This window comes from Prunus avium, chromosome 7 (genome assembly GCF_965620075.1).
Source record: "Prunus avium chromosome 7, drPruAviu1.hap1.1, whole genome shotgun sequence".
In the NCBI taxonomy this organism is placed as follows: domain Eukaryota; kingdom Viridiplantae; phylum Streptophyta; class Magnoliopsida; order Rosales; family Rosaceae; genus Prunus; species Prunus avium.
The window spans coordinates 33441929-33468468 of NC_142290.1; the positions used below are offsets into that span (position 1 = coordinate 33441929).

The 26540-nt window shown below is 36.6% G+C and overlaps 6 protein-coding genes across 11 annotated transcripts; 5 read left to right on the top strand and 1 right to left on the bottom strand.

Moving 5' to 3' along the window:
* Positions 1 to 150: 150 nt before the first annotated feature.
* On the bottom strand, positions 151 to 3150 carry LOC110757753 (S-adenosyl-L-methionine-dependent methyltransferases superfamily protein). Its single transcript, XM_021959467.2, has 9 exons — positions 2939 to 3150; positions 2670 to 2814; positions 2478 to 2568; positions 1910 to 2107; positions 1558 to 1787; positions 1246 to 1377; positions 803 to 870; positions 651 to 712; positions 151 to 499 (listed from the first exon to the last, which is right to left on the bottom strand). The coding sequence occupies exons 1-9, from the start codon at positions 3052 to 3054 to the stop codon at positions 366 to 368; spliced, it is 1176 nt and encodes a 391-aa protein (XP_021815159.2). The 5' UTR covers positions 3055 to 3150; the 3' UTR covers positions 151 to 365.
* A 37-nt stretch (positions 3151 to 3187) lies between these two features.
* On the top strand, positions 3188 to 6334 carry RMR1 (receptor homology region transmembrane domain ring H2 motif protein 1). 3 transcript variants are annotated; one of them, XM_021959478.2, is made up of 7 exons: positions 3188 to 3333; positions 3466 to 3659; positions 3833 to 4063; positions 4250 to 4645; positions 5206 to 5303; positions 5569 to 5623; positions 5822 to 6334. In XM_021959478.2, the coding sequence occupies exons 2-6, from the start codon at positions 3491 to 3493 to the stop codon at positions 5596 to 5598; spliced, it is 924 nt and encodes a 307-aa protein (XP_021815170.1). In that variant the 5' UTR covers positions 3188 to 3333; positions 3466 to 3490; the 3' UTR covers positions 5599 to 5623; positions 5822 to 6334. The 3 variants fall into 3 exon arrangements, with proteins under 3 accessions (XP_021815170.1, XP_021815178.1, XP_021815187.1); XM_021959486.2 differs by having other exon boundaries at positions 5961 to 6334; XM_021959495.2 differs by having other exon boundaries at positions 3191 to 3333; positions 3466 to 3611.
* Positions 6335 to 7850: 1516 nt separating this feature from the next.
* On the top strand, positions 7851 to 9458 carry STR18 (sulfurtransferase 18). Of its 2 annotated transcripts, XM_088244172.1 has the most exons (6): positions 7851 to 8026; positions 8160 to 8240; positions 8398 to 8477; positions 8585 to 8655; positions 8729 to 8782; positions 8948 to 9458. In XM_088244172.1, exons 1-6 carry the CDS (start codon positions 8010 to 8012, stop codon positions 9083 to 9085), a joined length of 441 nt encoding a protein of 146 aa, XP_088100298.1. In that variant the 5' UTR covers positions 7851 to 8009; the 3' UTR covers positions 9086 to 9458. The 2 variants fall into 2 exon arrangements, with proteins under 2 accessions (XP_088100298.1, XP_088100297.1); XM_088244171.1 differs by lacking the exon at positions 7851 to 8026 and having other exon boundaries at positions 8033 to 8240.
* Positions 9459 to 11624: 2166 nt separating this feature from the next.
* On the top strand, positions 11625 to 15894 carry LOC110758820 (MLO-like protein 4). The gene is made up of 15 exons (XM_021960748.2): positions 11625 to 12047; positions 12159 to 12216; positions 12319 to 12542; positions 12734 to 12850; positions 12941 to 13001; positions 13106 to 13212; positions 13694 to 13768; positions 14071 to 14156; positions 14292 to 14341; positions 14437 to 14477; positions 14583 to 14753; positions 14848 to 14883; positions 15001 to 15068; positions 15208 to 15268; positions 15336 to 15894. The coding sequence occupies exons 1-15, from the start codon at positions 11928 to 11930 to the stop codon at positions 15723 to 15725; spliced, it is 1665 nt and encodes a 554-aa protein (XP_021816440.1). The 5' UTR covers positions 11625 to 11927; the 3' UTR covers positions 15726 to 15894.
* Positions 15895 to 18008: 2114 nt separating this feature from the next.
* Positions 18009 to 23732, top strand: LOC110757980 (26S proteasome non-ATPase regulatory subunit 4 homolog). 3 transcript variants are annotated; one of them, XM_021959761.2, is made up of 11 exons: positions 18009 to 18162; positions 18309 to 18422; positions 18786 to 18891; positions 19860 to 19974; positions 20060 to 20269; positions 20642 to 20954; positions 21207 to 21330; positions 21731 to 21834; positions 21958 to 22026; positions 23311 to 23391; positions 23518 to 23732. In XM_021959761.2, exons 1-10 carry the CDS (start codon positions 18151 to 18153, stop codon positions 23359 to 23361), a joined length of 1218 nt encoding a protein of 405 aa, XP_021815453.1. In that variant the 5' UTR covers positions 18009 to 18150; the 3' UTR covers positions 23362 to 23391; positions 23518 to 23732. The 3 variants fall into 3 exon arrangements, with proteins under 3 accessions (XP_021815453.1, XP_088100256.1, XP_021815445.1); XM_088244130.1 differs by having other exon boundaries at positions 23311 to 23387; XM_021959753.2 differs by having other exon boundaries at positions 23311 to 23732.
* A 130-nt stretch (positions 23733 to 23862) lies between these two features.
* On the top strand, positions 23863 to 26437 carry LOC110757972 (uncharacterized). The gene has a single exon (XM_021959743.2). The coding sequence runs from the start codon at positions 24281 to 24283 to the stop codon at positions 26168 to 26170; it is 1890 nt and encodes a 629-aa protein (XP_021815435.1). The 5' UTR covers positions 23863 to 24280; the 3' UTR covers positions 26171 to 26437.
* Positions 26438 to 26540: the final 103 nt, after the last annotated feature.

Sequence of the window (26540 nt, forward strand, 5' to 3'; positions counted from 1 at the left end):
TTTTGCGCAAACCAACAGTCTAAAGATGGATATTTTGGAATCCCTTAAACGTGGTCACGTATATTGGCATCTCAAATTGAATTTCCAATTCATTTTAGTTTTCATGTAGCAGACTTAAGTTAGACTAGTTTGGTAGGGCAATAAATCCGCTGTCTCGAATCCAAGTTCGAATTCCCTCAAATAAATTGGATTACTGTTTAAACTATTGGTTGTATCGTTAAAAGAATATAAAAAGAGTCGATGAGGTACAAATATATTCCATCACAAAGATAACGCCCGAAGTGCCATCAAAGATGTCTAACCCCCCCATGCCACTTGACATTGACATGGACTATTACTCGGGCTCTTGAACATCTAAAACCAGATTAAATGGCCAATTTTGAGAACTTTGCAACAAAAAGTCCACTAGTTTTTGAAGTCAAGGGATCAAAGCGCAGGGTATTTGGTAGTTGTCCGTTCTTGCTTGGCCAATTTTCAGCACCATCTATCGCCTGCAACTCTGCGGAACATGAAGGCTTCAATCAGTCAACAGGTAAAATGAGAAGTCATTGTATATAGCTCGTAAGTTCGTAACTACACTAACATAAGTTGCAGGCTGTAAAATACTTGAAACCATCACTGATAATATCACAAAGCACAAAAGACTTTACCAGCAAACGGATTTTCCTCAAGAAACTGCTTTACGACGTCTTCATTCTGAGCAACTGTCAAGCTAATCAATAGGAAAAGAAAAATTAGCGATATAGGCAGATACCTTATGTGTAAGTTACCAAAAGTTCAAGGAACAGCCAACGAAAAGCACCTGCAAGTGCTATAAACAAGAAGTCCCCCAGCTTTTAGCAATCTAAAACCATTGGTTAGGAGCTTTAACTGCAAGCAAAAGACACATATTATCATCACTTTACTAAGCACGCACGCCAATCAAACGGGACATGAATAAGAAAGCAAGAATTCTGCCACGAAATGCATATGAGAAAAATTACATTAGTAGATTAGGATTCTATGGGATGTAAAACTTTCAAACTTCTACCTTCTTCAGTACTCTTACTAAGAGTATTAGCTTTAGCTTCTAACTTGTTATATAGGATGTAAACTGAATTATTTAGTCTTGCACAATCTTATGAGAAAATGTAAGAAACTCCATTGGATGGATATGCAATTGTTGTTTCCTCCATCAATTGGAACTTCGACATAAACAAAGTAGCATAGTTGACAAATACATTTAAGCGAAATTAAATCAGATACCTGAAGCACAGTGAGGCTATCACTTCTCTCTGCATCCAATACACGTCGTTGAAGAGTTTCCCATCCCCAATGTTCAAACTTTTGGACATGTTTAATTGATCCATCATGAGTGCATTCTGCATCCACTAGGACCTGAAATAAGATAGCCAGCTTAGAAGAATCCAACCAACCTAGAAAAGATGTTAAACTACAAAAGGTAACATAACTGATACTAAAAAGGTGTTATTACTTGTCAAAAAAGTAGGGAAATAGAAAAAGGTGAAGGAGATGTGAAAACGCAGGTTAAAACAAAGAATCAAAATCCAGTTTCACCTTGTCATAGCCACAGCTCAAAAGCTCACTGTCACGAAATGTTTGGTACAATTCACTTTTATTCAGTCCAACCACACCAGAGTGGCGACCATAATAAATGAGCTCTGGAAGTTGATTTCCTGAATGCACAGCGCCACTTTTTCTTACCCTAGCTGCTTTTTTCCTTTCTTTCCATGGTCTCCGAGATGTCCACTCCTTGAATGTCACATTTTCTTCCAAAGCATATTCACCTGCGTAATTCTAGATAGAATGATAACATATTAAAAATAGCATATGCTTGCAAACTGCACTCTGAAGGATTTCACAGTATCACATATGAAGCTTCTGGTATATGTGGATTCAGATCAGTTACATGATTTTGGATCGGAATGAATTCTCATGGGCACGAGGGAAAAGGTTGTCCCATCAGCAACAAATAGTCGGCAGTGATTGCCCAATGCATATTTCTGCAACATTGTCCTACAAGCCGCTAAACGATGGCTTGAAACATCAACACCAGTTACAGAACCAGAATCACCAAGAATGTCCAATATCAGACAAAGCTTAGCACCTGGATATAAATTATACACGATAAAAATGAGCAATTCTTCAGAAACAAAAATCATCAGTGTAACTGAATCACATAAACTCTCACACGAATGCTGTGAATTACATCTTCTTTTTTCTGGCTATTTTATAAATTCTAAACCTTTCAAGTTTAAATTTCTAAAATTAAGTGTTTTTGCAATTTTGCAGCCACTCCTATAGTTCATGTTTTAAAATTTAAGAGCATAATTAGTTAAGCATAACAGCACAAAAATTAGTCGCCTTTCCTCATTACGCAACATATATTGCTAAACTGGTGCAAAAAATCTGATACACTTACACACTTATACACATTAAAGTTTACTCATTGCAACAGAAACCAGAAACTAACTTACCAGGAGCAGCACAAAGATCAAGAACATGATCTCCAGCTGAGATATTCAATGCTGAAACAGCAGCTCCAGACGCCGCATCGATTCCATACATCTAAAACATAAAAACAAACGCAAAAGTAAGACATTGCAATTAGAATTTGGGATTTCTTGCTTAAAAATTAAAGAAAGCAATGGCTTGATCTTTTCGCTCACCTTCCCTTCTCTGTATGCATTTGAGTTAGCGATTTGAACGTCGGGAGGAAGAGCACAAAAGCCAGGCAGCCAATCCACTTTTTCAAGCTTGCACTTGATTTCACCTTCAATTTCTTCAATTTGAGCTTCGCAACCAGGCTTTAGCCTTTCGGTTACACCAAAAACAGAGCAACAAAAATCCAAAGGAAAAAAACCCATCAAAATCGAACTCTTCAATAACAAAAGCACAATCAAAAACAGAAAAATAAGTATAAATTCAGAGAGAGCACCTTATGTAACGAGGGGTCGAATGACTCTCGGCATAAATGGAAGGGTCTAAACCATTCGCTTTCAGAAAATCGAGGAAGCCGCCTGGCAACGCTGCGTTCGAAGCTTCTTCTTCCATGAAACTCGCAGGCTCAAGCTTTTCTCAGGGACTTCAACTGAAATCAATCTGAGAGTTTAAAAAACGAAGCTTTTTTAACTTTGACGGCTAGCCCAATGGTTACTGATAAAAAGACCGCGCTTTATTTAGGTTAGCCGAAACGGCACCGTCTGGCTCAACAATACAGAATAATAAAAAATACAAGTAAAAAATAGTGAAATGCTGTCGAGAAGTTGACACTGCAATTTCTCAATTGCGTGGGGTTTTCAGTCTCAGTTTTCTTAAAACCTCACTGTATCGGTATGTTTATTTTCTGCTTTCAAATTTTCGGTTTATTCGAATTGTTGATCGTTGATTTGTTAAATTTCACAGAAATTCAAGCGTCTAAACCCAATAAACTTGTTTTTTTGTTTTTGTGATTTTGTGTTTTAGGTAATTAGAGCTGTGAAAGAGAAAGATGAGGCAAGCTTTTCTGGGATTATGTTTGCTTGTTTTTGCTCACCTTCTCCAACTAACCTCAGCTATTGTCGTTCTCAAACCATTTGCCTGGGCGTTCTCGGACCTTCCCGCCAAATTTAGTAACTTTCCATCTTTTGCCATTTGCTTGCTGAGAAAATGTAGAAAAAGTAATCTGATTTTCATTTTTTTATTTCTTGGGTTGAAGTCAGCTTTAGATTTTATAATACAAATTTCTAATTTTTCGGTTGTTTTATTAATTACTTTTGCTAAGCATTGAGATCTGAACACATTATTCTTTTTTTTTTCTTTCTATTTTTGCTCTTGATTTTTCGTTTAATAGCTATTGGTGTCAATAGCTCTGGTATATGTGGAGCTTTGCTTATATCAGACCCTTTGGACGCCTGCTCATCTCTACGCAATGGACTTCGACCAAATGAAACTGATAAAACAAGGTTTGCTCTGATAGTTAGAGGTGAATGTGCTTTCAAGGATAAAGTCCAAAATGCTCAAAATGCTGGATTTCATGGTGCTATTGTTTATGACGATAGAGATAAAGGCAAATTGATCTACAGTGAGTCGCTCTGTCCCTTCAAATTTTTTTCATGTGTTTTCACATTTATTGGGTTGTTCATATATATTTAAAGATTGTATTGGAATCCGTATATTGTTTCATACATGTTACCCTTTGCCTTCTATGAAATGTGGATAAATGTTTAACTGTTATAAATTTATAATGATTGCTGTCCTCTATTTGCAGTGATGATAGAGAGTGTGAATGTTACAATTCAAGCTGTATTTGTTTCGAAAGCATCTGGTGAACTGTTAAAGGAGCATGCTCTAGGGGAAGAAGGGGAATGCTGCATCTTCCCATTTCAAAATGAAACAGCTTGGACGGTTCTAGCTATATCTTTTATCTCATTTCTTGTCATATTGGGTATCCTTATAATAGCCATCTTTGCTCCGAGACACTGGCTCTATTCTCGAGGAAGAAACCAGCTTCCTAAAAGTGTGGATACCAAGATTGTGGAAGCTCTACCTTGCTTCACATTCAGTTCCACTGGTTTGGGTGAATGCCACAGTGAAGAATCTTGTGCCATCTGCCTTGAGAATTACAAAGATGAGGAAATTCTTAAAGTTCTTCCCTGCCAACATGGTAAGGTTTGAGATGTTCATGTTGATATCCCTGGAATTTTCATCATAGTTTTAGTATCAGTCACATCAAGCCGCAAAGCTGTTGACAGTGTAGTGTATGTTTGCATCTGCATATTAGGAAAGTCCCATAAGATAACAGCTTACCTTGATGTGTCATGATATCTCAGAAGACTTCCACCTGTTCATAAATCACATTGTAGAAGAACTTGAGGTATTATAATATGCTCTTGCACATTGTGGACATGTGCAACTGTAATTCTTGTGGCAAATATTATTGCGTTGCGTCCAATCTAAGAAGAAAGAACTCAAAGAAGCAGCTATTCTATTTCTCCCCATGTCCAATTAAAAGTACAGATAACTAGAAGTATTATCTTAATGGTTTGATTGTTCAAATGTTGTCAAATTCTAATGTTGGTTATAGGGTTAGGGACATGCCTATCATCATAGTAGGTAATTGACTTTGACCGTACTCAAAAGGTGGAACGTAGTTAGCATTTACTTCCTCACCTTCTCAATCGAAATTTGTATATTTCTGTTAATAAACCTGAGAGCTACTTGCAGAATTTCATTCAAGCTGCGTGGATTCATGGCTGACAAAATGGGGGACATTCTGCCCAGTGTGCAAGCATGATATGAGAACCAAAATTGTGAATCCCGAGGTAAGAGAATTTGGTCCATCCTCACTTAGTGTTTGATGGCTGAATCTTCTTTAGTTTCTTGAATAGTTCAGGCTGTGGAGTCACTATTATTATTGAAATTGCAGTCCTTAGTTTGATATTTGGCCAATTTAGTAGTAATTTTCTTTGGTGAGGAAAGACATCCTGGTCTATGGGGTTGAGGATAAGTTATTAACCTATATGGTTTTTAATGGCCAATACCTGATGTGGTTTATTATACTGAAGTTTGGTTATTTTCTTCTTGCAGATCAAAAGGAGGACCTGGTTGTACAGTTAGTGAATGGAAAATATGACTTGTCAAGGTATGGAAATTAATTGTCTTGTATTTTGAATGTAGTTTTCCCTCAAAAGTGAAATCATTTTACAAATCTATATCATTTTAAAGTATAAAAGTGAAAGAAATTCTTTGGATTTTCAAATACTTGCTAGTCTGAATCCTCCCCAAGGTTGTTCTGTCTTTAACAGCATTGTTACATTCAACCTTGTTTTATCCTTTTCAGGGTTCCCTCCCGTTTATTATGGATGTCTATATGAACTCCACCTGAATGTGTTTCATTGCGTGGATTGAAGAGACGTCTAGATGATATTTGTCTGCACTTTTATGAACATATCAATAAAGTTTGCTGTTCAAAATTTCAGTGAAAACTTGTCCGATGCAACTCGAATGTAAAGGTCATCAGTGCTCTCTCCTGTGCAAAATCCTTGATGTGATCTACAAGCTAAGCCAAAGGGGACAAAGTTTTGTGCCCCTGTATATTGTCTGAAGCTCGAGTGTAGTTTTGCCCCAGCCACTGCCAAAGCAGCAAGGGAACCCATTGCTAACAGCTCTGCTCTTGAATGGTTTGCACACTAGGATTTGCACTGTTGTATATTTTAGGTCTAAATGTATCTAGTATGTTAGTCGGCTTCGATTCAATACAAGCATGTGGTCCAACAGTTTGGTTACAACAATAATTTCGACATCGCTTAAAATAAACGCTCATGAGCAATTTGCCCTATCAAGGGATGCGTTAGTGGATTTTGTTGTTGCTTCCAAAAGAGCCAAATCCATTGTTAAAGTGACGCAAATCAAGTGAAAATACAATATTCTGATTCTCCGGCATGTTCGTTGGAAGAACCATATAAATATGTTAGATATTTTTCTAACGTACAAGTGATAGACTGAATTACACCATAGCGGGATTTTTTTACACATGCACAACTATGATATCGTGCGGATTCTAACTTGAATTAGACTCCGTTGGCTGTAAATATGTTAGACATAACTATGTATAACAAATTATTTAAAATTTATGCAGTTTTATTTCGTTTCATATAAAATACTCTAGAAATTTTTATGTTTTGTTTAAATTATAGGCATACAAATTAACTACAAAGGTTAACTAAAATCTTTTAGTGAAGCTAAACTATTTTCTTTAAGACTAACTAGCTTTTCACCTAGTAATATTTATTTTTCCAATATTAGAGGAGATCTCAAATTTGAATTCCAAATCCGAATCTCCCTCCCTTTCGACAACAAAACCCCACCTTTTTTTTTATGAAAACAAAGAAAATTAACCTTAAGAATCCCAACATTCCGGAAATCAAAACAAAATTAATTGTCACATAAATAGCAAACCTCCAATAATTAACTTGTTAAGATTTAAAATAAAGGAACTCAAAAACTTTAAGCGATTAAGGGGGTGTTTGGTATCCTATCCAAATAAGGAACTCAAAAACTTTGATTATTCTAAAAAAAACAAGGAGTTCTCAAATCCATTTTTTAAGATTTAAAAATTTGTTTGGTATACAACTTGAAAATTGTTTTTAATCTTTAAAATTTGAAAAGTTGTTTGGTTGAATTCTTGAATTTTTTTTTTTCATTTTTGTTGAATTAAAGTATTGATAAACATTATTTTTTTTATACGATTGATAAAAATTATTGAAATTATACTAAACATACTAATTTTAAAATCTACATTTTAATACCATACATATATAATTGTTAAGCTCAATTGATCTTCAAGTCTTAAATAATACATATTAAATTAAAATATTCTAGACTAAATAAATTCTAAGACTAATGATCATGAATCCATCCACATTGCTCTAGCTATATAATATCTAGCATCACTAATTTCATAGCATTGTCCTCGTTCAAATGAGTGTGTTCCCTACTTGATTCGCTCCAAAGCTTTCTTCATCAACCACATCAAGATCATGCGAATTGTGTAAAATTTCATTAGGTTCCTAATAATGTCACTTCATATCTGTATATAACCAAATTGCAAAATTGGAATGAGAATAAATCTTCACAAGTCTCTAACTAAAACAGCAGATAAAAAATTCCATGATATAACTGAGATACAAAATTGCCACCACACACAACACAATCTACGAATAAATGGATGCTAAAAAAGTATTCGATTTTGTTTTCCTTCACATCAAAGTTGGGTTCTCACCCTTAGGTTAGGTGGCACGACGTAATGTGGCCCCGGATGACTGGAACCGTACGTAGCTTTAGCTCCACATATATAAGACACTCTTCCCCACAGAAAATGAACCGCTAAACCAGTCGACACAAACAGCTACACCAACAGTATCAATCCTCAGCCCACGTTTTCTATCCTCCTTCAGCTAGTTTTCCACGCAAACAGCTACCAGCTCTTAGAAACCAAGCTGCTCTATATATACCACCAACTTTTCTTCATGGGTTCTGTTGACAGGTGACTTTTTTCAGTCTAAATTTTCAGCAAATTACTTTCTTGGAGTGTTCCTTTTTGCATATTCTGATATGGGTTTTTCTTGGTTTGGGTTGTCTTGTGGGTTTGTTGCTCTGTTTCCCCTGTTATTTTGTAGCTCGGGATCAGAGGTCGTCACCATTGATGTTCAAGCTGCCAAGGATCTGCTCAAGTCTGGCTATGGTTATATGGATGTCAGGTAAAGGGCTCTCTTTTCCCAAAAAAAAAAAGAAAAAATACTTTTTTTTTCCTGAAATTAATGAACTTTATGAGAGACTGAGAGTTGTTTCAAACTTCCAATTGGGTTTCTTTTTCATTAAAAGGAATATTAGTTGAGTTAATGTTGTTTGTGATAGGACGGTGGAGGAGTACAAGAAAGGGCATGTGGATGCAGAGAAGATTTTAAACATTCCTTACCTCTTCAATACACCTGAAGGTGGCTGTAACTTCAATTAGTAGATTAGCTTCTTTTTTTTTTTACTTAGTTTCAATTTCTGTGTTTACTTTGAAATTGATGAAATTTCATGTGGTTTTGGCCTTCAGGGAGGGTAAAAAATCCCCAATTTTTGCAGGAGGTTTCATCTGCTTGCAACAAAGAGGACCTTCTTGTTGTGGTAAGCTAGTAGCTTTTGGAGCAAACTACATCAATTTCTTCTGGTGTCTGACTGTGAGATTATATATTTACAGGGTTGTCAAAGTGGGGTCAGATCTCTTTCTGCAACTGCTGATCTTCTGACTGCTGTAAGTACACTTGGTATTTCACCCAAATTCACAAGTTCTTGCACTTTTTCATGCCATGTTGAAGAAAGCAATCAAAATTCAAAACAGCCTATAAATATTTTGCTATGGTCATTTATGTTCTTTCCTTTTCCTCAAATTTTTAGAAGCTTGTAAATGAAATGACAGGGTTTCAAGCATGTGAACAACATGGGAGGAGGCTATCTTGCTTGGGTAGAGCATCATTTTCCTGTTACTAAGCCAGAAGATGCTGGCAAAAAAATTCAAGAAGTTGACCAACGAAAGAAGGCAGAAGATGAGCTCTAATTTGTTACATAGCAATATCTTCTCTTCTATAGTTAAGAAAATCTCAACGAGAACGTAATAAATATGTCCAGATGTAGAGGTCCCCGCTTTGCGCCCGACAGTACCTCGAGGGTTAGTCCCCGCAATCGCGCGGGGGATACCTTGGTTTTCACCAAAAATAAAGCACCTCCCATGGAGGAAATTGGAGCTTTACCCCAAATATCAGAGTGCACAAGGTCAAAGGGAGCGGAAGAAGATGTTCTATGTATATAATAGTATATACTTTGATTAGAAATCAAATTATGTACCTTGATGGAACGTCTAAGATGAATTTATGATAAGAAGGGGAATTATGTAATTGTTATGATTACTTAAATATTACCCTTATTGCAAACGAGGTTTAAGGCTCGTTTGGAAGTGTTTCTAGATAGGCCAAAATCACTTCTGGGGAGAAGCATCTCCCACGTGCTTATCTATATAATCACTTTTAGTGATTTTAAGTGATTTTGGGGAGAAGCACAAGCCCATAAAATCACTTAAAATCATTTAAAATAATTATATGGAGAAGTGATTGTAGAAGTGATTATTGGCCTATCTAGTAAAAAAGAATAAACCCACAAGATGGGTTCCCCATCATTTAAGGTTATGTTCTAATATGCTGTTGTATAATTATAAAGTAACATCTTCATCAATGGTTTAAACCAACAAAAAAAATAAAATTAAGGGACATAGAACTAACAAACATATATATATATATATATATATATATTCTAACATTAGTTTATCGCAGTATTTAACAGTACCGTGTAAAGGATATTCCTCATTGTATGCTAGTAGAACTATGAATACAGCTTTGTTGATAAAAATTAAAGAGGAAATTTTTATACCGTGAAATATGCAGGAATTTTAAGAATCACAATCTTGAATTGCTCAAGAAACGGACCCTATCACATGATTAATATTAAAGTAAAAATTGTGTAAAGTACATTGTCAAAAGAAATCTTGTCATAAACTATAATAAAGTCTACATTTATTTCATTAGGGAATAATCATAAAAGGTTTTCACTTTTGGCAAGAATCATTAAAGTTAGTAAAAAAACAGACCATTTAGAAACTTTTGGCATACAAGAAAATAATCAATCTTCCTTTCTTTTTTTTGGAAGAATAAATAATAAAGGGCACAACAATGTCATATCTAACTAAGCATTCAAATAAGAAGCATAATTTGACAAGTAAATGTATTCCAGCAATAAAAGTTCCCAAAACAGTGACTGCATTTTGAAAATTCTAGAATGAACATCTTTTTTTGTTTTAACAATAGAATGACCAACAAGCAAAACATATGTAACATTAAATAGAAACGCACAAACAAGTTTCCACATACACACCAAGCAAGTACCCTTTAAATTAGGAAAAATTACCATCTATATTTATGCTTGTAATCACAACCTAAGATAGATCAAATTTACACATAATAAATTTATAATATTAAACTAAGAAAGAAGTAGGGACAGAGACATATCCAACATTAACTAGAAGTACACAATCAAGTAATTTTATATCCCCCCAAATTCGGCTTCAATTTGATTGAAACAATAATATGAAGCACAACAATTGAATCTCAGGATCAGTACAATGCATATTCAGTAAGTAACCATGAGCTAAAATGTTGGAAGAAATTTAGGAACAATAGTTCTCTAACGCTCACAAGCTCTCTCTTTACCACTTGTTCAAAACAAAAAACTAAAACTTAGCTTTGCCTTTTTTTTCTTTTCAAGTCACTGCTAGCTGCAAAAGTTTGATCAGTCACTCAAATGAAACAAAGACCTCAAGTCTCAACCCACTTAGGCACTTCGAACAGAATCAATAGAAAACAGTCCTAAAGACCTCTCAGTACAACAATATCAGCCATATTTACATTAAATTGCACAAAGGCTATATGCAGCATGAATTCAAACTCAACCAACATTACCATACACATCAGAAAACAAATACAAAGCAGTTTTGAGATTTTTTTAATTTAGTAAAAACTGATTATAAAGCACTTCTTGCATCAAAATTGAAATCCATTTCGCGCACATAATTCCATCGATCACAATAATTGAACTTCAAAAAATTTCAAAAAATCACTTATAACCTCAAATAAGCAATGCTAAACAGGTAATTAATAGTTTCATTGATTATCCAACCTACACTGCCTCCTTGACTTCAATTATAGGATCCATGACATCGCCTTCCGTAACAATATGCAGACTGCTCAACCACCATGGTTGTTAACTAATTATTGTCCCACATTTGTCATAACAAGTCTCCTTCATTTATTTTATTTATATAGATAAATGTGACATCTATTTTATTTATATAAATAAATGTGACATCTATTTTATTTATATAAATAAATGTGACATCTATTTTATTTATATAAATAAATGTGACATCTTAATCTATTTATATAAATAAATGTGCCATCTTAATCTATTTATATAAATAAATGTGCTATACGAAACGGTCAGCATGAAAGACAGAGACACGTTCAAATTCCCAGAGATGCTGCTGGTCAAAAGACAACTGCAAAACATGCAAATTGAGATGTCAGTTTGGTGGGACCGATTTTAGGGTCATCGTGCTGAAGGGGTCTGTGACTTTGTGACATCCATGCATGTTTCTTAAATTTTTCTGATGGTACAGTCTCAGTTTTAGGTACAGAGAACCCCACAAACCCAGCAACCCACCACCTACTTGGAGCCATTAATGGCCTACACTGAGCTAGCTCTACCTTAGAATCAACCATTGTAACCACTAGTCAAAAGGAAAATCAGAAGCAGAACTTGTCCTGGGCTTCTGTGTTTTTTGTATCAGAGAAATGGAGGAGAGGGAAGGAAGATCCTTGGCTGAAACCCCAACATGGACGGTTGCTTCTGTAATCACTTTCATGGTTGTTTTTGGGTTCTTTTTCAATGGATCTTTGGAACGGTTTGGAAAGGTACACATTACAATTAGCAGTTTCTTCACTTTGATCTTCAAATCTTCATTGTTTGATATTGTTTTGGTGTTTATTAACTTTCCTCTTATCTTATGCATCTGCTTTTGGTAGTGGTTGGATAAGACTAAAAGGAAGTCTCTATTTGCTGCTTTGGATAAGATCAAAGAAGGTAATTAATTAAGGGTTGGGTTTCTGGAGATGTATGTTTTTGCTTCATTTGTTAGTATGTTCAGAGGATTTCATTTTTTTGTCTTTGATATTCTTCAAGCAGAGCTCATGCTTTTTGGGGTTATGTCATTGTTGATGGGTCACTGGATTTTTATTGTGGCCAAGATTTGCGTTAAATCATCGCTCTTGAGCAGCAAATTCTTTCCATGCGCATTGGAGAGTGACTTACATCCAGTTGAACATGTACTCGTTTCAAGTTCAAATTATTGGAATAAGTCGGTTTCGAAGATGCAGGTGAAGGCTGGTTCTCATGACTATTGTCCTGAGGTAAGTTTGCTTGCTCATGTTTAGAGATCAGATGTTAGCTGTTATTGATGCATAAGCCAATAATAAAACTTGATTGTCTAATACAAATTTCCATTCCTTCGGAAATTTTGATGACAGAAGTATGATTCTGTCACATGTGACAACAATCACTTGTTAGTCTGTGTGATTAACAAAGACTATATGTTAATCAGGGTCATGAATCCTTTGCTTCTAAGGAAAGTCTCGAACAGCTTCATCGTTTGATGTTTGTGCTTGGTGTCACACATGTTTCTTACAGCTTTGTTGCAATTGTCCTGGCCATGATCAAGGTAAATATATTTTGTCACCAATCGAAGTTCTCTAATCCTCTGCGGTGTCCAATGTACAAAAAACTAAGTTCCTGTTCTAAGTTCAAGCAGATTTATAGCTGGAGAGTATGGGAAAATGAAGCCAAAGCTTTGGCAATTCACGCCTTACAAGGTGCAAAATTGTTGGTATGATGAGTCACTCATGAGTGACTTTAGATGCCTTAGAAATTGTAGATGTCATGCATGCCTTATCATTTTTAAATTTTCTGTATCCAGATACCCCACTAGCTAAACCAAGTATTCAGAGAATAAGGAGATTGTCTACTTTCATTTTTCATCATGCATCCCATCCATGGAGCCAGCACAGAGCTCTTGTTTGGCTGGTATTCTCACTTCCTTCTAAATTTATTTTATTTGGCCATAATTGTATGCTCGAAATCTAAATTATGTACTTCCAGTATTTCTTAAACAGATACCAGCATGATTTAGTCACATCTGATTCAGAGCAATAAGCCAATGTAGAACTTGAACTTCTTCTGCTTAACTCTACCTGCTAAAATAAATTTTCTCCTTTTTGTATTGATTTATGAGGAGAACTAAAGTTACTGAAAGAAAGGGAAGATAAGAGGGCCTGAGGTTGCATATTGGATGCTATCTATGCTACAATATTGCTGAAATGAAAACTAACCAGCCCTTCATTTAGACTTATGACAATCAAATCAATTGATGTCATTCTGTTCAGCTTCTTACAAAATTTGCTGGCCCTATGTTTGCTGCACTTTCTTAGCACTTTTATCTCTCAGAGTTGCTTTATTTGCTGTAATGGTTTAATTTATCGTCAACTTTGCTCGCCCCTATTTGCAGCTTTGTTTCACCCGCCAGTTCTGGAGCTCTATAAACCGGTCTGATTACATGGCTTTGCGTTTTGGCTTCATCACTGTATGTTTCTTCTAGCACCTCTTCTTTTTTTCTCTTTGTACGTTTTAACTTTTCAAGGAGATCTGAGATCTACTATTTATTTTTCTTTCCGGAGTCCGATTATATTAGAAAAGTTGGCTTAACTGTGACATCTGGATTCTAAGTTTTGTATGATTAGATATGTTTGCAAAAAGTAAGTCATATTAGGTTCTTATTTGTTTCCATCTTATTTAGTCATTCACAGTGCAAAAGAATGTGGCAGTAAAGATCATGGGGCTAGCTTTGCATTGCTGACTCTGCTGTGTTTCCCCTCCTTAATGTAGACTCATCAACTTCCTTTGTCATATGATTTCCACAATTATATGATTCGGAGCATGGAGGAAGAATTTCGAGATATTGTAGGCATCAGGTATTACGTTATGTGTAAAAAGTTGATTTCTATGATGAACCTTTCTGGTTTATTCCTGTCAACAGAGGCTTTAGTGAACTTTTGGATTGCTTTTACATTATTTACATTGTTATATTATTTGGGATGCTTTTGCAGTTTACCTCTCTGGATATACACCATATGTTGCACTATTCTAGACTTTCATGGTAATTTTCTGCTAGTGCCAAAATTTTAATTTTAGGCAGTGAAAAATCCTGGAAAAGTTAATCTTACAGCATCAATTGTTGTTTCTACCATTCAGGAAGCCACATTTACTTTTGGCTTTCCTTCCTTCCAGCCATAGTAAGCCATCCATGTTCTCCATCTCCTTGAGCTTTTCCGAGTTCATCATCTTTCGAAGTCACACTCACACTACATAATTAAATTATTTCTTGAATTGCACATCAGTTGATCCTGCTTATTGGGACGAAACTGCATCGAGTGGTGGTAAAGTTGGCTGTTGAAATCACGGAAGAAAGTCCATATATGGAAAATCAACAGTTTAAGCTAAAAGATGAGCTCTTTTGGTTTAAGAAGCCCTGGCTTCTTTTACGTTTAATACAACTAATATCCTTCCAGGTGAGAATCACTAACACTAACACTAACAATCCATTTTGTACTTTAAATTCTGTTTTTCAACTGTCCTTATCTTCTACTGGTATTTGTTTTTCAGAATGCCCTTGAGATGGCAACTTTTATCTGGTCTCTGGTATGGACCTCATGACTTGTTCAGAAAGAAATCGATGCCTGCATAAAAGAATAGCTACCTCATTTTGTATATAGGCAACTTTAGTTATGATGCTTGTTTCAACTTTTTTGTTTTCAGTGGGAAATTAAGGAACCTTCATGCTTCATGGACAACAATACTTTCCTTGTGATTCGCTTGACATTTGGGTATTTACCGTACATTGTTGGCTTATTCTCTAGCAACTTAAGTTTGTCGGGTCTATTGGCTATCTAACATTCACTTCAAGGATACGGTTCAAACATATAAATTCTGATGACTTTTTTATATTTTTTATAATCATTGCAGGGTTGTCACCCAATTCTGGTGTAGCTTCATTACATTCCCACTCTATGTCATCATCACACAGGTCTGGCTTCTTAATTTTCATCTCTCTTTAATCCCTCTCTGTCTCTAATTGTTTTCTGTGGCTGCAGATGGGAGCGAGGTTCAAGAAATCTGTAGTTTCCGAAAATGTGAGAAACTCACTATCTGTATGGAAAAGGAGAGTGAAGGCCAAACAAAGCACTTCATCTAGTACTGCTGCACTCTTGAGAACCTCAACATCCTCAGATTCTATAGTGGATGAAATGCACAAAATCGATAGCTTTTCGTCAAACTCTTTGGAGAGAAGCTCCTTCAAGAAACAGAATACATCTTTCCGGCATCTGCAGGGCAATGTGATGCAGGGTGAAGATGAGAAGTTGGAATTTCCGCTGTGTGTTGGTCCAGTTTCTGAAAGTTACAGTGATGACAAGGTTGATTACCAGAGTGACGATCATGATAGTAGTGATGTAAAGGATGAATTGTGTCTCCTTCCATCATAAGCTTGTATACACTTTTGAGCTTAGTTATCACTAGAGACTAGCTTGTATACACTTAAGATGAATTGTGTCTTCTTTGAGCATATATCACTAGAGACTAGCTTGTATACACTTTTGAGCTTAGTTATCTTTATTTAAATACTGTTTTATATGATACATATGGTTAGTAAGATTAGAAGATGTTCTTTTAAAGTAAGATTAGAAGATGTCGAAAACCAAATGCATAAACTTACCCTTAGTTGTTCTTTTAAGTAAGATTAGAAGATGAACTAATGCAACTAGGAGGGTCCTTTTTTATTATTAATTTTTTTTATTAAATGGTCTAGCCGTGCGGCAATATTAAGGTTTTTTAATTTAAAAAATAGTATGGCCGGACGGCTATACTTATTTTTGACACGTGACGTTTAATAGATAAAGGGTCTTCTTTTATAAAAAAAAATAAAAAATACCGCCGCACAGCTATACTCCGTGTTCTTAATTTGTTTTTTTAAAAAAAGACATGTGTTGACACGTGATGCCTAATGGCTGGGGGTCCTCTTTTTTTATATTAAAAAATAATATTGCCATAAGGCTATACTCAGTTTTTTAAATTTTTTTTATAAACAGTATAGCCCAACGGCTATACTATTTCACAAAGTGGGGATACTCTGTTTTTTTTAGTAAATAGTATAGCCGTTGGGCTATACTCGTTTTTTTTCTAATTTTTTTTTTTAAAATAGTAGAGCCAGGCGGCGTTACTGGTTTTTTTTTTAATTGTCTTTAATAAATAGTATAGACGAGCGACTATAGATTTTTACATATGTATATATATATATATGTACGTATGTATTTTTCAACAATACATTCGTGTTCTATACATGTCTCACGCTTTTTTAAAAAGCAAACATACAATAGTCGTATTGTACATGTATGATGTATGTACATATTTCTAATGTTTTATACACGTATTTTTTACAAAATTTTTAGTAAGACACACAAAATTCATGTATTATACAAATAATTCTCACATATTATTGAATAAGAATAACATATGTTATAAAAATTATATTAAAATATCATACAGTGGAAGATTAACATCTACTTTGGATATGTTGCAAATTAATATCTATAAGGTACAAACTAATGCAACTGGGAGGGTCCTTTTTTTATTATTAATTTTTTTTATTAAATAGTACAGCCGTGCGGCTCTATTACGATTTTTTTTTAAATAAATAGTCAAGCGCCATACTTATTTTTGACACGTGGCGTTTAATCGATAGAGGGTCTTCTTTTTAAAATAAAAAAGAAGTACGGCCGCCCGGCTATACTCCGTGTTCTTAATGGCAACTAGGAGGGTCCTTTTTTGTTAAATAGTATAGCCGCGTGGCTATACCTTTTAAATGTACCCTTAGTTGTTCTTTTAAATAAGATTAGAAGATGTCAAATACCAAATGCATAAGCATACCCTTAATTAAAGGTCTTGATGCAAGTAGTAGTGAAACCGAATGCATAAACATACCCTTAGTTGTTCTTTTAAGTAAGATTAGAAGATGTCAAATACCAAATGCATAAGTATACCCTTAATTAAAGGTCTCGATGCAAGTAGTAGTGAATCATTCACTTTTAACTTGTAGCTTATTGTAGTACTCTTCACATGTGAGATTATGCCTACCCATACTCAGATCCATGGCTTGTATACAACCCCGACATGTACCTACTCCACTATACTATACTAATAATGTCTCCCTGTAGATTGATTTGGCTAGTGACCCTTGCTTCATATTATAATCAAAGAATTGTATAGCTCCTCTGCCGTACATGAACTTTAATTTGTGTAAAATTCATTGATTCACTCTTTCATCGAGTATAAAGTTTTAGGATGAGCCTCGTACATACAATCTACAAATAACATTTTTTGTTGTTGTTGATATAAGCGATATTGAGAAAGGAGGAATTTAACTTAGAAACTCGAATTCAGGGGTAAATACTCTCGAGCGCTTAGTAACACATCCTGTCTCTGTCTGGACCAAAACAATATTAATAAATAAATAAAAACCTTTGTAATTTTCGACCAAAAAAGAAGAAAGAGTGCTGGGTGTCCGAAGACAACTTTTGGGTGTTAAAAGAACCCCACTCCTCTTGCAATGCCTGGCGTGTATTTTGATAGGTCCAACAAAGTACACGACTGGACATAAATGGGCTTGGGTTCTATCTTAGGCATTTTGGGCTAGACCAAGGTTTGAGACCTGACGTGGCAAAAACTCATTGGTTCAGTACAGCTTTTACTCGGTAATCCTGGCGGCACCTGATAACCACCAATCCAACTTATAATTAGCACACAGCAGCCTCCTCTGCAAGTAAAGTACACCTCAGTTTTTATATTTTTCTTTTTCCTCAAGAAGCGCATCAATCTCTCCCGATCTTTCTTGTCTCTTCGCAATCTCCAACTATGGTGCTCGAGGTAAAAATCCAAAACCCTAGTTGCACATAAACTTCCTCGTTTTCCTTACTGAAATTCCCCAAATTCTTCGTCCATCTCGCAAATTAGGGTTTTAATTTCCGTTAGCCTTTTTTCGTGCAATGGTTCATTTTTGTTTTTCTCCGCAGGCGACAATGATCTGCATTGATAATTCGGAATGGATGCGAAACGGTGATTATGCTCCTTCGAGGTTTCAAGCTCAGGCCGATGCCGTCAATCTGATTTGTGGAGCTAAAACCCAGGTATTTTTAAAGGTGTACTCTTATTTGTTATGTTATTTCTTGTTTGGTTGTTGGTGAAGTCCGCGTAAGTTAGGAAAACCTCGCATGTCATATCTGGTTGAGCTTAGCGTAACTTTTGCATTATTTGATCATCCAATATATTTTACTCAATATTTATTCATTGAAATCATACACTTTTGGAGATTTGATTTTCGTTTTATGGTTTTGGATAATGTTTTAGATTGTTATTTGATTGTGTTATGGGCGTGTAGAGGGGAGAGAGCAGTTGTTTGTGGTTGGTTTTCGGTTGTTGCTTCGGATATAAGATCATAATGGTTGCTTATGGTTTGTAATTTAAAGTGATTTTTTTTTTCCGGTATGCAGTCTAATCCAGAGAATACAGTAGGAGTTCTCACCATGGCAGGGAAAGGTGTTCGCGTTTTGGTCACTCCTACTAGTGATCTTGGCAAGATTCTGGCATGCATGCATGGTCAGTTCATGTACTTGCTTTTTACTTTTATATCCAACAAACAAGCAAACACATAAGTTGCAGTGTTATTGAAGTTTGTTATTTTTCAATTTGATGGAAGTATTCAACTCCTTGTAATGATTTTGTTGAAAATATTGGCACTTTCTCTAATACCAGAACTTTCTGAAGAAAAAAGAGGTTTTTCTGTTATGTGTGAACTAATTTAAGTAAGTTGTGGAACTAGGATTGATTGTTTACAGACGGAAATAGCATTGGTTTTAGATGCATTGAATAATTCAATAAATTAAGGAAGTATGGCTGGAAATAATTATATTCTGATATAGCTTGAATTCTTTGTGGCTGAAGGAGGTCAGTAGAAGCACTGAGTGCAGTGCAGTCATATTTTTCTTATTGCTGCCTTTGTTCCAAGAATTTGGTGTTTCAGTATCTTTCTTGTTCCAGAGGTTCTGGTACTTGGTATTCAGCTTGCCAATATGCCTATCTGTGATCTCTTCACATGAGCAAGATTTTAGCATGTTTTGACTCACACAATGTTCAACCCAGTAACCTTCTTTTAACAATGAAACACTACTACTTGAGAATCAACACGAACGTTAATGGATTTACTAGTGTCTTCGTCAATTTATGTTTGACAGAACTTTGAAACAGTGAAGTAACTAAGAAAATAGCAACTATATGCAAATCTCTTAACAAAAGTGATAAGAATGTTGGTCTCTGGAAAGAAGTTGAAGTGTTTTATTGATCTTCATTTATTTTGCACCACTAGTATCCAGCATTTCAGCGCAATATTTTTTTTATATTTTTTATAGGAGAAGTGTGTTGAAACTTATAAGATAAAATAAACTAATGATCCTGAAAGTAGGTCTAAACTATCTTTGTCTATGTTCTCATTCCCCTTGTTACTAACTCCTGCTTGTTGTGTATAATAGATTTCATCATTGATATTTCTTCTCCTTTTGGAAATTTAGGTTTAGAAATAGGTGGTGAGATGAACCTGGCAGCTGGCATTCAGGTGGCTCAATTGGCCCTCAAACATCGCCAGAACAAGAAACAGCAACAAAGGATTATTGTGTTTGCTGGAAGGTTCATAATACCTCGTTTGCTTGTCTTTTCATTTTATTATTTGCTAGTTCTTAAATGTTAATAACTTTGACTTATGTGTTGTCAGTACTGTCAAACATGACAAAAAGTTTTTGGAGATAATCGGAAGGAGATTAAAGAAGAACAGTGTAGCCCTCGATATCGTCAATTTTGGTGAAGAAGATGAGGAGAAGTCAGAGAGGCTAGAAGCCCTGTTTAAGACTGTGAACAATAATGACACCAGCCACATTGTTCATGTTCCACCTGGTCCAAGTGCTCTTTCTGATGTACTTATAAGGTCAGTGTTTGGTTTGACCTGAACTTTAAATCTTGCACACTTTTTTATATGGAAAAAAAAAACTTTAAATGTGAAACTTAATCCCCTGAGTAAAAAAGTGTCTTTAGTTGGTTCAAATCTTTATTTTTGTGTATCTTTTTTAAACAGAAGTGGTCATGTGAGTGGCACATCACAATTCTTAGTTGTAGGCCACATTGGTCAAAAGTTAGGATTTGAACCAACCAAAACACCATTGTCATTTAGGGGGTTAAGCGCCAATTTTAAAGTTTAAAGAATAATATAGGATACAGAATACAATTGATGGAGCATTAATGCAATTTACCCATTTTAGATATTTTGTATAACTTATATTTTTCCCTTCTCCTGTGGCAGTACACCCATCTTTACCGGGGATGGGGAAGGTGGGAGTGGTTTTGCGGCGGCGGCAGCAGCAGCTGCTGCTGGTGGTGTCTCTGGTTTTGATTTCGGTGTAGATCCAAACCTGGATCCTGAGCTTGCCCTTGCTCTTAGAGTTTCAATGGAAGAAGAGAGGGCCAGACAAGAAGCAGCTGCTAAAAAGGCTGCTGAGGATGCTTCCAAACAGGAAAAAGGAGGGGAAGCACAATCCAGCTCACAAGATGCAACTATGACGGAGCGTGCCAGTGCTGGAACTTCTGAAGCTGATAATAAGAGTAATGATTTCATGGTCAGTGTCATTTCTTTCATTCTTGAGTTTCTTTTTCTTCTTTATTTTGTAAATAAGGAGTTGCGGGGTGGGTGTAGCATTACAAATAAAATATGTCCTCCATGCAGTTCGCTCTACCCATGAATTCTTGTTGATTTTTGTTTGTTTGTTTTAAAATCCCTTTCATTCTTCCTTGTGCTTTATCTTCGGTTTTGTCCATAGCTCGAAAGAAAACCAATGTGCAATGTAAACTGACCATATTTTTGACAACAGGATGATGAGAATGCTCTGCTACAACAGGCCCTTGCAATGTCGATGGATGAACCCGCTTCCAGCCATGAGATGCGAGACGCAGATATGTCTGAGGCAACTGGAGAGGATCCAGAGTTGGCTCTAGGTGGGTTCTTCTGGTCATTTGACCATACTCCATTCATCTATGGGTGGGTTGGTTGAATAACAACGTTAGTTGGTGGCAATTTTTCATTGGGAATAGGAAATAAATTTATGGTGCTATGCAAAAAATGCAAGCTTTGACCATTGTTAAGCACGTGGTGCCTCAATTTGAGTCATTTCATTTCAGAAAATGTTATGTGAATTCACCTTGCTTATCATTTGGTTCTGACCATTTAATAATTGCCAGAAAGTCTGAAATTCTAAGCACATTATGGATAGAAGTTCTTTCTTGAATTCAATTTATATAGTACTCCTTGGTTATATATTCTAAAATTTACCACTGACAGTGTGACTGTTCTCTAAGTAGGTATTTGGCTTTAATTCCTAATATTTGGTGCTTGCAGCTCTTCAGTTGTCTGTGCAGGAGAGTGCAAAAGACTCGGGTAGCCAGAAAGATATGAGTAAACTATTGGCTGACCAGTCTTTTGTGTCTTCCATCCTAGCCTCGGTATTCCTACAACATCCCCCCTTTTTTTTTCTTTTTTTTTTTTACTTCCCTTCTAAGCAGAAATGCAGCATTAAAGTATCTCCTTTAGTGAACTAATGACATGATATTTAAATGCTTCTGCAGCTTCCAGGGGTTGACCCAAATGATCCTTCAGTTAAAGATTTGCTTGCTTCCATGCAAAACCAGTCAGAGGTGAGATTATCAAACTTCTGATTATGATTTATGAATAGAAGAAAATAATTATAGGCAGCATATAGTAAGTTATCTAGGTCTTAAGTTACCTTGTTATTTAAGTTACTCTGTTACTCCGGCCAAAATAAATTCTAAAATGAATGCTCATGCCTATCCCTATCTCTAGGAACATTAATGTGAGCAGTATTTTTATAAGCATTTTATCTGTGTTTGCAACTGAGCAGCGCTTGTATGCTTTAGGCCCCGTTTGGGATTGCTTTTTTTCGCCAAAAACCTGCTTCACTTTAAAGTTAAGCAGTTTAAGGTGTTTGGTAAAAAGAAAATATCCTGATTATTTTAAAAGCAATGACCTTTTGACAGCAGCTTTTAAAAGCAGGCTCTTGGTTGCTTTTCAAAGCTGCTTTCAAAAGAAACAGATATGAACATTTAATGAATTTTTTTAATTCCCAAAATACCATCATTCATTTTAAAAAATGACACCACCTCCACTTCCACATCCAACTCCACCACTTGCACCACCACCACCACCACCACCACCACCACCAACTCCACCTTCATCACCACCACCACCTCCACTCCATCACTACAACTACCACCACATGATTAGTACATAACACTTTTAACATTATGTCTATTTTAGTCATTATTCACAGTTACAACAATTTTATATTAAAATTTACCAAACGTTTTTTACACTGCTTTTTGTACTTGTTTACCAAACATGGAGCTGCTTTACTTTACAGCTAATTATTTTCAAAGCACAGCAGAAGCAACTTTTTTTAAAAGTGACAGCAATCCCAAACTGGGCCTTAGTGTAATTTGTGGACCATTTATGTTAGCTACTGGCTTGACCATATACAGAGTTGCACCAATTACTCATGAGAACACTTTTAGCTGTGTTTCCAACTGAGCAGCGCTCGGTATGCTTTAGTGTAATTTGTGGACCAGTTATATTAGCTACTGGCTTGACCATATACAGAGTTGCACCAATTACTCATGATAACACTTTTCTCACTTGGAAAAAACCATGGATGCTTGAGCTGCACAACCAAAACATAAGCATGGGTTAATGTGTAACTGAAATTTGACCTCATGCTTCTTTATCCTGAAAGGAATTTCTTAGAATAACATGAAATTTTTTCTCATGCGATTGAAATTTGAACTAACAGTTTGCATGCATAGCAGTGGTATCTGATAAACATTTTAGTGGTACCAACCAATAGTGCCAGAGTATGAGCTCCGCATTATTTTCTGATTAGGTTTTATTTATGTTGTCTTTTTAAGCCTGATCAGAAGAAGAATGAAGACAAAGCACCGAAAGAGGAGGAGAAATGATGCATATCCTGGGTCGTCTTTCAATGGCAGGTTTCATTTGCTGAATACACCCAGTTCATGCAATCTCTCTCCAACCACTAGTAGTGCTTATCTCTCTACTCTGGTTGTGACCTTTAAGCTTCTAGATTGACTTTTGGATCAATGTTTGCCCGGCAGGTCATAAAGCTCTGTTTTCGTACCAGTACATTGATCTTTATCATTTGCTTGAGAAGGCTTCTGATAAAAACGGACGGCTTTCTAGCAAAAACAATGTGCAACATTGAAATGTATCTCTGCATTGAATTTTATATTACATATTGTTACGTTACGTACGACGACATTTTTACTTTGTGTTTTTAGTTGTCAATGTGATTATTTTGGCCATGCCTGAATTTCCCTTGTCATTTTTCAGTCTTTGAATGGTAGCTGTTGGTCTCATTTTTGCTGTCACTTTGAGTCCATTGATTGATCCGCATTTTTCCACAATGTATCCTCCTCTAACTTATAAATCTACATGCAAGTTAAATTTTTTGGTTGCGATAAGATAATAATTGCCTGATGCAATAAGCTTTGCTCAACTATCCATTCGTTCGTCCGCACCCTTGAATCAAGGGGCTTGGGGATGCATAAACATCATGTGCTAGGATAGCATCAGTTCAGTTGCTAGTGGATGCATGCGTGCGTGCATGAAGCTAGCTCAACTGTTGTGTAGACCTTCGTGTTTGTGGGCCCCACACATGGGCTACTGTTGCAAAATCATACAAATATGTATGTATGTATGTATGTATGTATACCGTATATGATATTGGCGGGTGTGGTTTGTTCGCATACTAGGATATGACGTGCGTGCAAACTGAAGATCGCAACAGAATCAAATTCAAGTCTAATGAAAAGCATGTAATTTTCAAATGCCGCAAAAGGAGGATAACTTACGAAAGAAATGCCCAAACTTATATATATATCAACAAGGAATGAAACGGTTTCTGGCTTCTTCACGGAGAAGCACAAAACCAGACCAGAGATGGTGAAGCAAATATTGGGTAGGCTCATCCAACTGACTGACCAATTCACAAAGGCTTTGGACAGGGCCGTTGTGACATCCAGGGACCACAGCTTCATCCCCCACCAGCTTAAATCCAAGTCTGAAGAGCTGGCAGGACTTCTCCGCCAACTCAGCTGCTCCAACCTCGGCACCTATGATCGCCCCGCACGTGCGATCATCAACCAAATCGAAGAAACCCTCGACGGGTGTCTGTTCCGGCTGCTCAAGCATCCCAAATGCATCATTGTCAAGATCATCAAGAAGCGGTTCTCCACCTTCATCCCCGTTACTTGTTTCCTCGAAATCTTGGCGCATCTAGACGCTTCAATCGGGAATGTGTCTTGGCTGATCGGTTTATGGAGGGCCGAGCCCCCGGACGAGGACTTGAGACAGCCTCCAATGGTATTAAAAGAGCCCGTTCTGTGGCGTGTTTGGGAAGAGATTGCAATTCTTCATCACCCGGTTGTATCCGTCCAAGCTCGATCTAGTGCTGCAGCTTCACTCGGTCAGCTTGCCAGGGACAACGAGAGGTACATGAAGTTGATCATCCGGGAAGGTGGAGTGGAAGCCTTGTTGAAATTGATGGAGGAGGGTCCAATGGAAGGCCAAGAGAACGCTGCCAGGACCCTTGGGTGGCTGGGACGTTCCTGCGAAATCGTCGAACACCTTCATGCGGATGTATGTAAAGTGTTTGCGAAAATCCTCAGAGAAGGCTCCTTGAAAGTTCAGGTTGCGGTGGCCGAGGTGGTGTCAATGCTCTCATATCAACACCCGGAATTGCAAGATGTTTTTGCGCAGCACGATGTTGTCCGCTTGCTCATCGGCCATCTTGCATTCGAAACTGTTGAAGTGCATAGCAGCAAAACCCATAGCAATGACAATGACAATGACAATGCCAAGGCTAATGAAGACCCAGCCACCAGGGAAAAAATGAAAGCAATGGCAGCCAAAGCCCTTTGGAGACTAGCAGAGGGGAACTCGGCCATTTGCCGTAGCCTCGCAGAATCAACATCACTATATAGTTTCGGTGTGCTCCTGGAAAAGGGTTCTGCAAATGCTCAACGTTATTCTGTCCTTGCATTAATGGTGATCATGAAAGTGGCGGAGGAAGATGCTGATTTGAGAAGATGCGCCTTCAGTCCTAATTCTCCCACTTGGAAATATATTGCTGATCAATTATTACTGAAGATCACTGAGAATGTTGAAAACTCAGACTTCCAAGTCTTTTGCATAAAAGCTATTGGGAATTTGGCAAAGACATTTGGGTCAAGAGAGACAAGGATGATTAACCGATTGGTGCAGCTTCTGAATGGAAGCAAATTTGATGTTACTGAGGAGGCTTGTATTGCCCTCACAAAATTTGCTTGTACAGACAACTATTTCCACATTGACCATTCCAATGCAATAATAGGTGCTGGAGGTGTTAAGCACTTAATCCAGATTTTGTATGATAAGAAAGCTGAATATGCGTTGGTTCTCATCTGCTACATTGCACTGCATGTACCGGACAGCGAAGAGCTTGCGCAGGCTGAGGTGCTTGCCGCGCTTACGCGGGCATCCCAGCTATCTTATATGACCAAATATGAAGAAGTGGACAGATTGTTGTGCAACATTCCAGTACGTGTACCAGAAATGGAAGAACTTGCCCGGGCTGGGGTGCTCCCGATGCTTGAATGGGAAACCGAGCAATCTTATATGTCCAAAGATGGAACAATGCTCACATTGTTACAAGAGGCTAAGAGTAGATTGAATCTCCATCAGTCCAAAGCCTCGAGGGGCGTCCATTGATTCAATTAGAAGCATAGAGGTTTCCCATTCCTGGAAAAAGGAACAAAATTCCATTCTTTTGTTCATCAATTTATGATTCCTTCTTCTATTATATTCACTATGGCTTGCTCATATTAAATTTTGAGATTTACAGATAGTTGAGCTGATTTCATAATAACTCACTAGTTTGTTGGTGTTGCTATGGTCAAAGTAAGTGTTCTCTATATTTTGGCACATATGTGCTCTCTATTCAAGCATCTCCCAGAAAATTGAATTTATTAATAGATGTTCCATGTGATGCGTATGTCGCATTAGATGTTTTCTACCATAACCAAGTTATCTACTTCATATTAATTACTCTCATTGTTGCCACGTCTTGAGCATTAGTATA

Excerpts from the sequence above, each read along its gene's own strand:
- LOC110757753 (XM_021959467.2), bottom strand. The coding sequence starts at position 3,054 with ATGGAAGAAGAAGCTTCGAACGCAGCGTTGCCAGGCGGCTTCCTCGAT. Across the intron at positions 2,815-2,938 it reads TCGACCCCTCGTTACATAAG|GCTAAAGCCTGGTTGCGAAG; the intron begins GTGCTCTCTCTG and ends TGTAACCGAAAG. Across the intron at positions 500-650 it reads TGAGGAAAATCCGTTTGCTG|AGTTGCAGGCGATAGATGGT; the intron begins GTAAAGTCTTTT and ends CATGTTCCGCAG.
- RMR1 (XM_021959478.2), top strand. The coding sequence starts at position 3,491 with ATGAGGCAAGCTTTTCTGGGATTATGTTTGCTTGTTTTTGCTCACCTT. Across the intron at positions 4,646-5,205 it reads AGTTCTTCCCTGCCAACATG|AATTTCATTCAAGCTGCGTG; the intron begins GTAAGGTTTGAG and ends AGCTACTTGCAG. Across the intron at positions 5,304-5,568 it reads CCAAAATTGTGAATCCCGAG|ATCAAAAGGAGGACCTGGTT; the intron begins GTAAGAGAATTT and ends TTCTTCTTGCAG.
- STR18 (XM_088244171.1), top strand. The coding sequence starts at position 8,095 with ATGGGTTTTTCTTGGTTTGGGTTGTCTTGTGGGTTTGTTGCTCTGTTT. Across the intron at positions 8,241-8,397 it reads TATGGTTATATGGATGTCAG|GACGGTGGAGGAGTACAAGA; the intron begins GTAAAGGGCTCT and ends TGTTTGTGATAG. Across the intron at positions 8,783-8,947 it reads CTGCTGATCTTCTGACTGCT|GGTTTCAAGCATGTGAACAA; the intron begins GTAAGTACACTT and ends ATGAAATGACAG.
- LOC110758820 (XM_021960748.2), top strand. The coding sequence starts at position 11,928 with ATGGAGGAGAGGGAAGGAAGATCCTTGGCTGAAACCCCAACATGGACG. Across the intron at positions 14,478-14,582 it reads TTTCCTTCCTTCCAGCCATA|TTGATCCTGCTTATTGGGAC; the intron begins GTAAGCCATCCA and ends ATTGCACATCAG. Across the intron at positions 14,754-14,847 it reads TACAACTAATATCCTTCCAG|AATGCCCTTGAGATGGCAAC; the intron begins GTGAGAATCACT and ends TTTGTTTTTCAG.
- LOC110757980 (XM_021959753.2), top strand. Across the intron at positions 20,270-20,641 it reads CTTTCTGATGTACTTATAAG|TACACCCATCTTTACCGGGG; the intron begins GTCAGTGTTTGG and ends CTCCTGTGGCAG. Across the intron at positions 21,331-21,730 it reads GGATCCAGAGTTGGCTCTAG|CTCTTCAGTTGTCTGTGCAG; the intron begins GTGGGTTCTTCT and ends TGGTGCTTGCAG.
- LOC110757972 (XM_021959743.2), top strand. The coding sequence starts at position 24,281 with ATGCCCAAACTTATATATATATCAACAAGGAATGAAACGGTTTCTGGC.